The sequence below is a fragment of the Microcebus murinus genome, chromosome 7 (genome assembly GCF_040939455.1).
Source record: "Microcebus murinus isolate Inina chromosome 7, M.murinus_Inina_mat1.0, whole genome shotgun sequence".
NCBI classification, from domain to species: domain Eukaryota; kingdom Metazoa; phylum Chordata; class Mammalia; order Primates; family Cheirogaleidae; genus Microcebus; species Microcebus murinus.
The window spans coordinates 35,202,106-35,218,340 of record NC_134110.1 but is presented as its reverse complement, the minus strand read 5'-3'; the positions used below and the strand labels follow the sequence as shown (position 1 = coordinate 35,218,340).

General features: G+C 38.4%; 1 protein-coding gene across 1 annotated transcript in view; it reads right to left on the bottom strand.

Annotated features, from left to right (window-relative positions):
- Positions 1 to 16,235, bottom strand: part of DNAAF11 (dynein axonemal assembly factor 11) — an 84,239-nt gene that overhangs the window by 3,139 nt on the left and 64,865 nt on the right. The window contains exon 11 of the mRNA XM_012785419.3: positions 8,024 to 8,109. Coding sequence (XP_012640873.2) covers positions 8,024 to 8,109 — 86 coding nt within the window. The remainder of the gene's footprint in view (positions 1 to 8,023; positions 8,110 to 16,235) is intronic.

The window sequence follows — 16,235 nt, the reverse complement described above, 5'->3', positions numbered from 1 at the left end:
GGGGACTGTGTCCTTTGCTGAGCCCTGTGCTAAGCCCTATAATTGTGTCATTGAATCCTCAGACAACTTCATTACCACCACCATATGACCCAAGGGGAGAACAAGAGGAGCAGCCAGCCAAGGTCCTACAGATAAACACAGGCAGGGGTGGGAACTGAATCCAGGTCTGTGGTATTAACATGACACATACTGTTACTCATAGAAAATCAAGTACCATACACAGCACAAATGATGAGTTTACTATCCTTGGCATCTGGCACATAAGACTAAATCCATCAAAAAAGTTCTCCAAATCTTTTGCCCACTTTTTAATGGGGTTATTTGTTTTTTTTCTTGATGATTTGTTTGAATTATTTGTAGATTCTGGATATTAGCCCATTCTCAGATGTACAGTCTGTGAATACTTTCTCCCCGGGTTGCCTATTTACTCTGATGATTATTTCCTTTGCTGTTCAGAGCTTTTTAATTTTTTAAATTTTAAAATATTAAGGGGATACAAATGTTTTTGTTACATGGGTTGAGTCAAGCTATAAATATGCCTATCATCACAACAGTGTTCATTGTATCTGTTAGGTGGTTTTTTGTTCCATTTATCTATTTTTATTATTGCTGTATTTGCCTTTGGGATCTTTGTTATAAATTCTTTGACTAGGCTGATGTCTAGAAGACTTTTTTCCTATGTTTTCTTCTAGAATTTTTATGGTTTTATGCCTTACATTTAACTATTTTATCCATCTTGAATTAATTTTTGTACATGGTGAGAGATAGGGTCCTGTTTCATTCTTCTGCATGTGGCTATTCAGTTTTCCCAGCACCACTTGTTAAATAAGGCTTCCTTTTCTTGTGTATGTTTTTGTCTGCTTTGTCAAAGAACAGTTGGTTGTAAGTGTATAGTTTTATTTCTGGGTTCTCTATTCTGTTCCATTGGTCTATGTTTCTATTTTTATACCAGTACCATGCTGTTTTGGTTCTTATAGCCTTACAATATAATTTGAAGTCAGGCAATGTGATGCCTCCAGATTCGTTCTTTTTGCTTAAGATTGTTTTGTCTATTCAGGCTTTCTTTTGGTTCCAAATGAAACTTAGAATTATTTTTTCTGGGTCTGTGCAATATAACATTAGTATTTTGGTTAAAGATTGCATTCAATATGTAAATCACTTTTGTCAGTATGGACATTTTAACAATGTCAATTCTACTAATCCATGAGCATGAAATGTTTTCCATTTTGTTATGTTATCTATGATTTCTTTCATTAGTGTTTTGTAGTTCTCCTTGTAGAGTTATTTCACCTCCTTGGTTAAGTATATTCCTAGGTATTTCTTTCTTTCTTTTTTTAACTGCAGAAGTTTTTCAAAAGAAGATAGACAAATAACTAACAAACATATTTTTAAAATGTTCAACATCACCAATCTTCAGGGAAATGCAAATCAAACCACAACAAGATACCACTTTACCCCTATCAGAATGGCCATTATTAAAAATTCAGAAAATAATATATGCTGACATGGATGCATAGAGAAAGGAATACTTATACATTGTTGGTGGGAGTGCAAATTGGTACAACTTCTATGATAAACAGTATAACGATTCCTCAAAGAAATACATGTAGACCTACCATTTGACCCAACAATCCCACTACTGGGTATCTACCCAAAGAAAAAGAAGTTTTTTGTTTTTTTTTTTATCAAAAAGACACCTATGCTTGAATGTTTACTGCAGTACAATTCACAATTACAAAGATGTGGACTCAACCTAAGTGCCCATCAATTCATGAGTGGATAAAGAAAATGTCACACACACACACACACACACACACACACACCATGGAGTACTACTCAGCCATAAAAAGGAATGAAATAATGTCTTTTGCAGCAACTTAGGTGGAATTGGAGACCATTATCCTAAGGGAAGTATCTCAGAAATGGAAAAAAAAAAAAATCACATGTACTCTTTAAAAATTAGCAGCTAAACAATGGGCACATATGGGCACAAAGAGATGCAAAGAATGTTGGAAATCAAGAAGTAGGGAGAGGGGAAGGTTGAGGGACAAGAACTTACCTATTGGGTGCAATGAACACTATTCTGGTAACAGTCACACAAAAAGTCCTGACTTAAACATTATACAAGGTATCCATGTAACAGAAACATTTGTATCCCCTTAATATTTTGAAATAAAAAATAATTTAAAAAATTCTCCAAGTCAGCACAAATATTGAAATCAATTGTGTCATAACATAGTGAACCCACAACATGTTATGCCCTCTTTCATCTCATTTATTTCTTTATAATCAAGAAACAAAGTTTAGTATTGGCAGTCAGGAAGCAGTAGGGCATCCAGGGTAGCTTGCAAGATCCTAGCTCCTACACTCTAGGCTGTCACTGTTTGAGTTACTCAGCCACTCTGTGCCTCAATGGCCTCGTCTTTAAAATCAGGATGATGACAATGAACATAGAGATGTTGTCAAGATCAAATGAGTTCATGCACGTAAAGGGCATAGAATGTGCCAGAAACACAGCAGGCATTCAGCAAATGCAGTAAAAGAGTAGTATAAGTCATTATGTCCCAGATAAGGGTAAGAGTCAGCTATTTAATTCAGCATGCTTTTCAGTACACATCTTTTAAGTGCCCAGTGCTCTATCGGCTCTGGGAATTTAAAGGTGAGTAAGACATGGCTTGTGTCCATAATCAAATGGAGGGAAAAGAATGCCAACATTTGCCTGAGGACCAAGAATCCCATAAACTAATATGAATTTCTATGTAGCCTAATGATAAACTGGACCAGTTGTGATGTGGTGTGGCACTTTCCAGTTTGGGAAATGTTTTCTAATACAAATGGGGGACATTATAGTTCATGGAAGTTTGAAGGCCTACATTACAGTCATTATTAACCAAAGTACTACTTTTTAATTATTTTATTCTTGTTTAAAAGCTATGATATTTGTGTCATAATTAAGTAAATATTTAAATTCATCTATTATATTTTCCTTGACTTTGAGGAAAAACAGCCTATCTCACTTCCAGGCATATATATCTTGGGCTATAATTTCTGGTTCTTACTAATAAACCACGAACTAAGCCAGTATATAGTTACTGCACTCACCTACTTTAGATGTTGAGAGGCATGGACTAATTTGTAGTAGAGGACTTTAATTACTTATGGATCTCTGGGGTAATAAACAGTGAGCAACTAAGCCCTGGGCACTTGAAGATCACACTAATCCCCCAAACAAAGAGGAGAGAGGCTCTTCTCCCCTGCTGTCTCCTGCCTCCATGGATGTCAGAGGCCTGAAGGACATACGGCCATCACTGGTTTTACCACCTGACTGACAGAGCCAGAACCTCTGGAGTCAAGCAAGAATAGCTGGGAGACAAAGTGAGCAGATTTATTACCACAGAAGGAAGCATGAAAAAAGAATATGTCTAAAATCAATCATTAAGTATAAAATACATCAGAGATTTATTCCTTCTATTAAAGAACATAAAGAAAGAACTTTTTTTCTGGTTATATGGTGGGCTAGCATATTTGGACCAAAGACTCCCATCTCCCACTGAAAACTTCCTTGAGATCATGAAAGAGCTAATAAGATCATAAGGAACTGTAAGGTCAGAATTCAATAAAGGCAGGAACCCTGAAGGAGAAACAGAGCTATGAGGCCACCTTTGCCTTGAGGGCATTTGGCAGCCCTTGAAGTTGTACTTTGGTCTAGCTTATCTTATAAAGTCTTAGGACACAGGTCAAAGCCCTGAGCATGCCAGGTGGGCAGTCTAACAAGACACCCTCTCCATAACAAGGGTACAGTGCCAAATGGCTTCTCTTGGATTAAGAGTGAATGAACAGTAAATCCCCTCTTCCCACCTCCTGGGGAATTTGAGGAAAGCTGCCTCAGAGGGGCAGAGGAAGGCTGAGTTGTAACCACAAGCTGGAAAGTTTATAGCAGCTGCTGGTTAAAAATCCTCAATCCTGAATTTAGATGAAAGTGGTTCCAAATTGGCAGTGTTCTTCCTTGAAGCATATGCCAATGTTCTCTGGCTAAGTACCTCCCCAGCCTCTGAGAAGCCCCCAGCCTATATTCCGAAGCAATAAAGTGAGAAGCAGGTTCACTATGCTGGTTACCAACTTGTCTGAGTCCAGTAAAATAGAACAGCATCCCACACTCACAAGTTGCATGAAGCAGGTTTATCACTTAAGGACACGCAGCAAAGGACAACAGGAGCCTAGGGTTCATTGGGAGCTGGTCTTCCAAAGCTCAGAAAAGTTGCCCTGGGGGTGAATGAAGTCTCACTTGCAAATGCCCCACTTGCACTGAAGCTGAGGGGTTCCAGAAAGCAGCAGAGGCTGTTCTGGCCAGCTCCCCCATGCTTCAAAATGTTTCATTCCCAGCACGTTCTAATTATTCTTGAGAACTACAAGCAAGAAAGGGGAGAGAACTGGGTCAATGCAAGGTCTCCCAGAGAACTTTCTACGTGGTGAAATAGTAGAGGTAAAACTTTCTATGGAGTAAAAAATAAACAAGCACTCAAGGAAAAGGGGCATTTTGCAAGAGAACCAGCAGAATTAACACCGCAAATAGAAACATAAAACCTTCAGAAAGCAGGAATACAAAAGCAGGAATTATAAAACCACTACAATCGCTATGTTTAAATAAATGTCTCAGATTTAATAGTAAATGGTGGAAAGAATTTGCTCTGGGATTGGCAATAAGACAAAGATACCTGCCACTACTACTCTCTTCAACATTATATTGGAGCCTTTCCCTATGTAGTAAGGCAAGAAAAAGAAATAAAGGGAATAAGAACTGGGAAGAAAGAAAGCTATCATTCTTTGTGGATATACAGAAAATCTAAAATAACCCACAGATAAATTAATAAAATAATAATAAAGATTAGCAAAGTCTTTGGGTACAAAATCAAAGACAAAAGTGAATTAGCCGGGCGTGGTGGCTCACGCCTGTAATCCTAGCACTCTGGGAGGCTGAGGCGGGCAGATTGCTTGAGGTCAGGAGTTCGAAACCAGCCTGAGCAAGAGCGAGACCCCGTCTCTACTATAAATAGAAAGAAATTAATTGGCCAACTAATATATATATATAAAAAATTAGCCGGGCATGGTGGTGTATGCCTGTAGTCCCAGGTACTCGGGAGGCTGAGGCAGCAGGATTGCTTGAGCCCAGGAGTTTGAGGTTGCTGTGAGCTAGGCTGACGCCACGGCACTCACTCCAGCCTGGGCAACAAGCGAGACTCTGTCTCAAAAAAAAAAAAAAAAAAAAAAGTGAATTACATAGTGGTGATGGTTGCACAACATTGTAAATATACTAAATGCCACTGAAAATTATATACTTTTAAATAATCAAAATGGTCAATTTGATGTAATGAGTAGTTTACTACAATAAAAAAGTGAGTTACAAATCTGTATATTAGTAACAGAGAAAAAATAAAATAATGCATTTATTACAGCATCAAAAACATCTCACATCAAAAAATGAATACACTTATTTAATAAATTTTCCATAATGGGCACACTTATGGAAAAATTATAAAATTTTACAAAAAGACATCCAAAAAAGCTGAAAGAGATGCTAATACTATAGGGATTCTTCTCCCTAATTTGATCTATATGGCTAATAAGATTCCAAATAAAATTCCAATACAGGCATGTTATATATATATAACCACACAGATAGGGACACCTGACCTATGCAGAGGTGGTCTTGGTGACCAATGCAGAAAAGATAAACTTTTTGATAAGAGACACTGGGAGAACAAGATCCCCACATTGGAAAAAATCAAGTTGTCATACCTTAAACAAATACCAATCCTGATAGATTTGATTTTCTATCTAATTACACTTAAATGTGAAAGGCAAAACTATAAAGCTTTATAACATAAAGGGCTATCTTCATGACCTCAGAGTAGGAAAGAACTTCTAGAAGACGACAATAAAAGCACTAACCATATAAAATCTAATGGTTTTGATCATTTTTAAATCAAGATCTTCTGTCCATGAAGAGGGTAAGAAGGCAAGCACTAAGTTTTATACTCCTGGTTCCATCATTAATCTATGTGGGAAAATGTGACCTCTCAATCTTAGTTAAGTGAGAAATAATAGTATTTATCTTGCAGTGTTATTTTTTGAAGATAAAAGATAGACACAATGCATAGCGACGTGTAGCATGGAGTCAGCACTGAAGAAATCCCTTCATGACATGGGACCACAGGAGGTCACCTAGTGTTACTCTCCTGTCCCGACAAACTAAACCCTATCCCCTCTGTTCCTCCCCTCCATTTGCTGTCTCCACAGCATGAGAAAGGGGCCTCTCCAGCCAAGAGAGGGTCAAGGGGCCTCCTGCGGCCCTCCCAGCATACTCCTGCTACATCTGCTGTCCTTTCCCTGACACCAGCAACCCTGTCTGACTTCTGTCCCATGTGCAGCTTTGCTGGGCAGCTGTGTGGCTCATAGGGTTGCCCAGCCAGAGGCTGAGACAACATGCACAATGAAGTTTGCGAAGGATTGAGAAGCACCACAAACAACCTTGACACAGACATTTTAAGTGTGGTTGTGGGATGATCATATCCCAGTAATCAAAATGAAAAAGAAAGGCTTCACAAACATACCACAGGAGAGACTCCTATGAAGAATTGTGCTAAGGCATCTTGAATCCTCAAGTGTAATCACTGTAATGATAGTTTTCCTGGGGTCTGAAAACCAGCTCCAAACTGTTTGCACTGATTTGGTTTCCCATCCCTGGGATTCCTCACAAATTAGATTCAGACTCTTTACATGTGTTGATGCTGCTGGGGGTTAATTATGACTGTGAATATTCATAATAGTCATAATACCCTTGAATCTTGTATTTGCAACAGAAATCACTAAGCTGGGAAATTTGGGAGCTGATTTCTCCAAGGTTAAAAACAGCAGCCCACTTTTCAGGAGGAATTCAGTTCCATACCTGTTGTTCAAACAAACCTCATATTTAAAAATCTCTACAAAACTTCAACAATTGTTTTTGAGTATACTAATGCCTGACTGCTTTATTATGCAATACATAAATATAGCTCTTGTTCAGGTATTTTTATGATGATAATTCTAGCATATACATTTGTATCACAAATATAGTTTGCCTTAGTTCAAAATAGATTTTACCATCTGGATGGTAAGAGTCTGGAAACCATGAGAAGTAGAAGGACAGTTGAAAGAACTGGGATCTCATTCCAGAAAAGAAATGATAAATGGGACAGCTTTGTGCAAAATACTTTAAGGGATGTCGCTGTTTAAGGGCGATGGGCTTGGCTCTAAGGGTCTCCAGAGGCAGAGCCAGGACCTTCTCTTAGGAATCAGAGAGAGGCAGAGTGAGGCTTCCTCACGTTGGGGAATACTGAGAATGGGATGGATATTCTCTTGAGAGGGTGAGGGTTCTGCTGGTGGAGGAATCTAAGTAAAAGCCAGCAATGACCAACAGTCAGGAGATTGACAAGAGGATGTGGGATGGGGGGCTTTGGGGTTTTGGGCGCCCTGGGAGTCTATGACGTGACATGTGGATCACAAAAAAGAGGCAATGAGAGCAACAGTACGAGCAGGGCTCACCAGAGTTGTCCCAACATCATGAGGCTACATGGCCTTCAGGACACCCTAAATTTCTACATTTTACCTGCTCTGTTTCCCCAGCTGGACACTGAGCATAAAAATTGTGAGGATTAAATATGTGAATATGAGTAAAGCACACAGAGTAGTGGCTGGCACAAAGCAAGTGCTCAGGAAGTGTTAGCCACCATTGGTGTTGATAGTATCAGTCTTCTCATCGTAGGACGTGGGACCTGTATGTATACAGATTTGTTCCTTAAGGGTCAGCGGTCTATTCAAATCAAGACTCTAAGGTTTGGGAAAAAAAGATAACACCATTAAAAGATAATACCATTCATGGTATTAACCATTTAAATAACTGCTTCATTTTGAAGCTGCATTCTAGCCACAAATGACAATGAAGTGAACAATACAATACAACTAAGGACAGAGTAGGGAGTAGTACCTTGAGCTTGTTTGTTCTCTGCTGCTGTCCAAGGTAGTTTTCATGGACTTGAATGCTTGTTGACCACCTGTGATTATTTCTTCTACCTAAAATAAAAACACAACACACACCAAGTGATGTATTACCTTCTAATGTACCTTTAAAGTATATATATATAATATACATATGTTTCAAAAGATGCTAAAACGTTTCATTTTTTCTCTACATATTCAATAAAAGAGTCACACCTGAAGCCCCTATATGTGGTGTAGAGAAGGTTACATCACAAATTGTATGTGTTCACAATAGTCTTGCAAAGCCACAAGCTATCTTATGATTGCCAAAAGACAAGCAAGCAGATACGATGAATCAATTTATTTAACAAATATTATCTGAGAGCCAAAAACATGCCAGACACTTCTTGGGGGTGTTGGCAATAAAGATGTGATTGAAACACTGCCTTGGAGGTGCTCCCAGTGAAATGTGCCACAGTGGAAAGTGCCTGGAGCCGGAAGGTTGAATCCCCATTCTCTCTGCCCACTGGGCCCTGGTTTCTTCCTCTGTGAAATGAAGGAATCAACTTTTGACCTCAAAGCTTCCTTCTTGTTCTGAAAAATTTTGTAATTCTACTACCTTTATAGTAAGTAAGGTCAGTGCTAAGGATGAATAAATAAAACATTCCATTCAATAAACATACTGCAAGGATTATCCAGCACCTCCCCTCAGGAAGCTCCTAAGACATCCGAGTGGAGGGAGAAGACAACCTGCTACTACTACTCATGGGACCCTGACTACATGCTTGGCACACACCTACCAATGTCAGATATTTTACGTATTTTATTCAAACTCCCCATCTCCCAACATTCCTATGAGACAAGGATTGCTTATAGGGGGAGAGGAGGAATTTCACAACTCTCTCCTGTCCCTGGGTCAAGTTATCAAGACAGGGGCTTCTGCCCTTTCTTTTTAAGGAGGAGAATGACCTGGAGTGGGTGTCCATGCCTCTGGGGAATGCCTCATTCACTGGCCTCATCTCCATGGTGGGCAAGGTCATTACTCTGAAGGGTGAGGGTGATCTGCCACCCTTTCTCTGTTCTGCCCAAGACTTGGTATGTTGCATAGCTGTGATTCCGGTTCATGCAACTGACTAAGGAAAAGGACTAGGCTTGGACTTTGAAGGGCCTATCATCAATCCAGCTCCCATCTGCTGGCTCAGGCAAGTATGATGGACTCACAATCTGTATCTGGAAAAGGAGTTGGAAGCCCCAATTTAGCCTCAACCCCAAGCCACATTCTCCTGTCCAAGTTTTACTAGACTTTTCCATTGGAGTGCTGGGGACTTAAAAAATTAATATGTGGGACAATTTGTTTCCCATCTAACAAAGGATCCTTGATTGTGTGCTCCACTGGCCAGAACCCAAAGCCCAGCCCCTTGTTTATCATGTGTAATCATGTGCTTTAATAAATAAATGATGAATGAACAAATGAAGAAATGAATCATAGTCTGAGGGAATGCAGCATCAAGCTTGGGGCAGGGTGAGTGATTTTATGGATGTCGACTCCTGGATGGAGGTCCCTCGCCCATGACACCTTCATGTGGCAGTGCAAGATTGGTTTTTTACATAGTGCAGTTACATCATTTGCTACCCTATTTTATAAAAATGCAACATGTGTATGTATGTATGATTTAGTCCAGCTCCCTTTCATTGGAGACCATGAACACAGAAGTATATCTGTCTCTTCCCATAGGACTCACAAGCGGGCCTATATGTGATGCAGAAAGATTAGCCTAAGCTCTCCCCTTTTGATATAGGAACACTAGATTGGGGAAAAATAAAACCCTTAACATTACAAATGGCATATGCAATGGTCAGACTTTTGCTGAGGCTCTGGAATAAAAAACAAAACAAAACAAAAAACAATGAATGCCACTAAAGACATTAAATCTCAAGGCTGGAAGGGTTTGTTCAGAAATGTTTCAAAAGAGATACAATCTGCATTTCAAAACCCTTAGAAGAATGCTATGGAAGAATCAGTAACTAAAGCCACCAAAGCAATGTTTACTGAATAATTAAAGAAGGTGACTCATGGAAAGGTTTGCCCAACAGAGCAGGTTTTATTGTCAAACATGGTTTGTTTTGGAGTTGGCTAATTCTAAAATGTTTCATTTGCTGTATTTTAAAATACACTTAATGTCATAATCCTATTGTTTTCCATCAAGTTTTTGCTGGCCAATGTTGTTATATGTTTGGATGTCAATGTGGCAGTGTATGAATGTTTAGATTGTTTTAATATGAAAACAACTGTGTTTCTTCGTTCTCTTTAATTGAAATAGTGAGATGAATGCAAATGTTTCCTTATATTTTGACCTTAAGGAAATGAAGTAGACTTTTCAGCTGCTATTGATTCAGTTATGGTTTACTGAACCATATTAATGTCAACTGTAAATGAAAAAAAAAAAATAGAATTAAGAAGAGATTCCCCTTGGTTTCAGGGGAGGAGAGACAGGCCAAAGGGTGCGAGGGTAATGAGAACTGGCACCCCCTACTGGCAGTGTTTCAGGGAGGCAGCAAGACCTCAGAGAGATGTGGTTGCATAGTAAGTGTGGAATGGTGCTGTCCAATAGAATTTTCTACAATTCTATTTCATTCCAACATTTTCAAATATCCCAACATTTCTGATGGAAATGTTCTGTGCTATCTAACACAATAGCCACCAGCTGCATGTGGCTACTGAGCATTTGTAATGTGGTTATTGTAACTGAGAAACTAGTATCTTAATTTTATTGAATTTTAATTAATTTTAATTTATATTTACCTAGCCAGAGAGATGGGGACATGACCAGAGTCAGCCCCAAACCCGTATATGTTGGTTGTGTGATGGGCCAGCTAGATTCTTCTTCAGGTGCAAAGGACATTATCCATCCCAGGTATCCCTATTCATCTGTGGTCCTAGACAACATTGCCTTTTTAGTTCTGCAACTCTCTGCTCCTTCCTTGGCATACCTGAGACCTGGAACTCTCATGTGAGTGGTGAGAACCCAGAGCCTAAATCCAATCTCTCTGATCAAGGGGGTGGGGGAGGGGGGTCTCAAGGACACTCCCCTGAGCCAGATTCGGCCAACTTTACAGACCGAGGCCAGCCACAGAGCTCACCAGGCGCTGGCTGAGGCCTTTGCTGGGCCTGCATGGCAGCTCAGCTTCTCCCTTTTCCCATTCCTTGCTCCTGCCCTCCCTCCCCAGGCGATGATCCCCAGGACACCCCTTAATACATATTTTGCCTGCTCATCTCCATCTCAGAATCTGCTTCCCAATGAGCACTGGCACCTTAGCACCTTTTAAAAATATTTAATCACTTTAAATGAGGTCAATGTTAGTTAAAATTCATTAAAATATCAGCTTTAAAAAAAGCTGTTAAACCCAAAGTACAAGTTTTGTATTGCTTCACATTGTAAATGCACCAACAAGAATGGGAGCATATGCATAATTAGAGTCTTAAAACACCCTATTTCTAACACTGTTATCTGTCACATAATAAGCACAGACAAAGACTCTATGTTTATGGAAATGCAAATAGAGTCACAAATTTGGAACTTTTCTTCACAGGGATTTTGCTGTGCACCAGAATCTAAATGCGTTTCTTATTTTTAAAAGGTATTTTGAGCTCACTTAGTTTCAAAGATTCTTTTAAGTTTAAAAGTTAGCATTAAGAAATCAGCTGTAAGAAAAATATTAATACCAATATTCATATTAACACTGAAATTCTTCTTGACTCCCACAATCAGATTAACAGCAGGTAAAACTCTTCTGATGAGATAGGATTTACCCAAGCAGAGGACTATAGGTTCAGAGTTCCAAGGTTTTGCAGTTCTGACCTTTGGTTTCCCCCATACTTGCAGTCCTGCACTGCTCTTTCTCTGGGAAGTGATGCCCATTAACTTCAAACACCGCCTTGTTCACTTGAACTGAGTGTGTTTAAAAATGACTAACGGAAAAGTAGTAAGGGCCAAAATTTGTTTAATAAATTAGATAATGTGAGACTAATGGTTTCCTGAGTCCACAGAGAGAAATGTAATCAACTACTTGAAAATTCAATTGTGGAATAGGCACAAAGGTACAAATTAACATTTTAATGATGTTTCATTATTTTAACTCTCATAGAGTAATGCAATTGAAAGTTGAGAGTGAACATGGAGGGAGTAATAGAGTTCACTTTTCTACAGAACAGAAAAGTTCCGTCTAAGGCTTTTCTGATGGATGACTTTACAGCCTTCGCTTAAATAGTACCCTGGGCTAGAGTCTCACTACCTCCTGAGGCAGCACTCTGCACTGAGACGATCTATGTTTACTTTAACAAAATGTATGTGGCCACCTCACCAGCCACAAAAGATACTCATCCCAAGAAACACAGACTATGTGAGCTGTGTAACAACATAGTAAACTGATGCGAGGGACAGACTTCCGTCTGAATCCTCATACTTTCAGGTGAACCATAGAAATTGCCAATAGCTGATTATTTTTGATCCATAAAACAATGATTTTATCTATTGTAATTGAATAGTTATTTATATGAATTTATATAAGAATGAACAAACAATGGCTCCATTTCAGATAAAGACTTGCTACTTGTGAATTAATAGTGAATGCACAAAGAAAATAGAATATAATCAGAGACATTTGTTGAGAAAGAAAACACAAAACAATCAACTTTTAACTTTTTCCTATGAATTTAGCCTGGCTTCTTAAATAACAGTATCCATGAAAATCACAACAAATTTCTCTTTCTCTTGGAAATTTCACTTTTGCTCACAATTTCAACTATCACCTCCATTAAATCTGCTCAATGAAATGTTTACTTAGGATATGTTATGTGCCAAGCAAAGGATTAAGTAGTAGAAATGGAATGATAGATTAGAAAATGCAGGAGAAGGGCATGTAAACAGTTAAAATACACTGAAGAAAGCACAACTGACAGATCACAGACTAGTACAGCAGCCCAAGGGAGGGATACCGACTGGGCGTGACAGGAGGAGGAATCAAACAAGGCTTACTGGAGGATGTGAGGTTGCATATGAATTTTGAAGAATAAGTAGGAATATTTCACAAAATAGAAGTCACACAGGGGATGAAGAATACTCCAGGGGGAGCAAAAAGCATGAGCAAAGGCAGGAAAGTAAATAATCACATTAACCAGCACAAGATATTAGGCAGATCATAGATGGAGATGAGTCTGAAGAACCGGGCAAAGGTCAGATCTTGGGGAATTCATTTCAAAGTTCTTGGACTTTGCACAAGAGGTGATGGAATCTTTGTGGTCCTTTTTCCCTAGACCGAGGTGATACAGTTACTCACATCAACTCAGGAGTTATATATGTTACACTTCCTTATTTTCCCTAGACAAGGTGTGTGATGTGAACGAAAATACTGAGTCCGGTGGAGTGACAGCTTTGGAAAAGTGTCTCTTTCCTAACTAAATAAATAGTTACTTTTCTTTCTTTGACGACTATTTTAGTCAGGTTTCTGTTCCCTCACTCACCCCCACTCTGAAAATAGTAATGACACACAATCCTATATGGAAGCCATCTAAATGTGCATAATAGCCATTAAATTGATTCTAAGAATTTTCACATTTGAATTGTTGGGTAATTCTGCTGCTCTGTTGGGCTTCGGTTTGCCTCCAGACTACTGATATGTATACATTTCTCTAGCTGACCGCTGTCTCACAGGAGGTGGGTTTGGGACTCTGCACTCAAGATCACTTAGCATTCATACATTCTCTTAAAAAGGATTATCTGCATGAAATACAATCCATTATCCAAAATTGTCCCAGAGTGGAAGAACATGAAGTTAACATGAAAGTTAAATGAATGTTTTGCTTAAAAAGAATTTAACGTTTATTGAATTTTACACTCTTCCTTTGCAGGATTTTCGTGAGGATGTGATATGGTGTCTTAACTCACAGTACAGGTACTAAGCCTGTGTGCCCTCCTGTTCTTCTTACCCTGTCTCTGCTCAGCTCTGTATAACACAGGAAGACAGACACCTGCAGGTCTCACTGATTTGGGACTCCTGATGAAATAATTAGATACATGATACAAGTTGATGTACATTGTAGACACCACGGTATAATTATAAAAAATTGGAAACAAACTAAATATCCAAAACCAGTCCATTAAATGACAGTCCAGTACAGACACAATATGGAATATGATACAATTATTATCTCTCATCTATAGATCAGGGTATATAATTTTGAGTGGCAATGTAAAATCCAGCTTCCCCTGTGTCCTGGCTTCCAGCTAACCCTGGCCAAAGGGAGGCAGCAGAGGGAGGTTGGAGGGCTGAGAACTCCAGGTGCTTCTCCCACAGCCCCTGTCTACGTGAGTAACTTCTCTAGCAGAGGTGGAGTCTACCTTGTGACTCCAGATCCTGTCCATGAGGGTTACTGCAGTTCTGGTTTCTTCCAGGTGACCCTAGTGCCTGGTTCCTGCCAACACCACCTCCTCCTTCTTCTGTCCCAGGAGTGGTAATGACCTAATGTTACAAATATTCTCCCTTCTTTGACTTCTCGGATCTGCTATTACCTGTGTAATATGTTTCCTGAATTGCTCCTATATTACAAATTCCTTTATAAATCCTGTAGTCTATACATTTCCATACTCAAGTATTTCCTGGTTTTTCCTCAGAACTTATCTGATTTACACTGTATTTCTCAAACCTTGGGGTACTGGTTAAAACACAGATTCCCATACTTTCTATTTGGAATCTGCAGATAGTGGCATGGGAATCCAGTTTTTAATAAGCTCTCTCCAGGTGATTCTTAGGATCAGGTAAGTTTTTCAAACAGTTCTAGCCAATCCCACAGCTCCCAGGCTTTTCTGGATGCAATTCATTTATACAACACACATTTATGGATGCCTATAGTGTTCCAGAAATTGTTCCAGGAGCTGGGACGCTCTGGTGAGCAAGAAAAAAATGGTCATAGCATTGATGGAATATTTTACATTGCCACTCAAAATTATATACTCTGATCTATAGATGAGAGATAATAATTGTATAATATTCCATATTGTGTCTGTACTGAACTGTCATTTCATGGACTGGTTTTGGATATTTAGTTTGTTTCCAATTTTTTATAATTATACCGTGGTGTCTACCATGTACATCAACTTGTATCATATATCTAATTATTTCATTAGGAGTCCAAAATTAGAATTATTAAGTAATAACATACCTTTTATATGTATTGACAATTTTATTTCTAAAAAGATTAAATAATTTCCTATTTCCTCTATCTGTCTATAAAGGTATTCTTTTATTGAGCCCTCACTAGCATTAAATTAAAAAAAATTTCATAGGAATTTGGCAATGGTGGTTACTTCTGGAAAGAGAAACTAGATGATTAATGAAAAGGGATAAAAGGAAAGTTTGCTTTGCATTATTAGCTACTTAATGTTTTTGAATTTTGTCATATAAACAAATATTATCTATTTAAAAGTAAATAAGAAGTAATGTGAAGTTTAAAAAGGGTTGATCATCAGATGAATAAATATATTTTTGTTATAAGATACAGTAGTCATTTCTTATGTCTTTTGAATTTCTTTTGCAACTGCAATTTCCCTCTTTGCTATTAGGGATTTAATAGTTTTCTGAAGTACTTTTATGAATCTATACATAATATTATTTTTTCTTCGGTATTTCATACTTTTGTAAACTGACAGATGTGGTCTGTCTTGCTACTTGTAGTAATTTCTTCTCCATTTTGACTTTGGCCAGGAAGATGACTATGTGTCTTGGAGATGTCCTACTTGCTGTGAATCTTCCTGGTGTGAGATGATCACCTTGTATCTGGATATCTGAATCTCTGGTAATACTAGGGAAATATTCCTTAATAATTGCCTCAAATAGGCTTTCCATGCTTTTTGCTTTTTCTTCTTCTGCCTCAATTATACACATAATTTGTATATTGGCTTGTTTCACTTTGTTTCATATTTCTCTGAGTGATTGTTCACTCTTCTTTCTGTATTTTTTACCGAGATAGTTCAAAGGCCATGTCTTCAAGCTCTGAGATTCTTTGCTTGGTTTAGTCTGTTGATGGAGCTTTCTGCTATATTTTGAAGTTCTCTAAATAACTCTTTGAGTTCTTTTATATCCTTTCTTATGTTGTCTAGCTCTTTAGCAAATTTTAATTTTTTTATTGATGTCCTAAAATATTTTTTTTTTTTGGCTTCTTT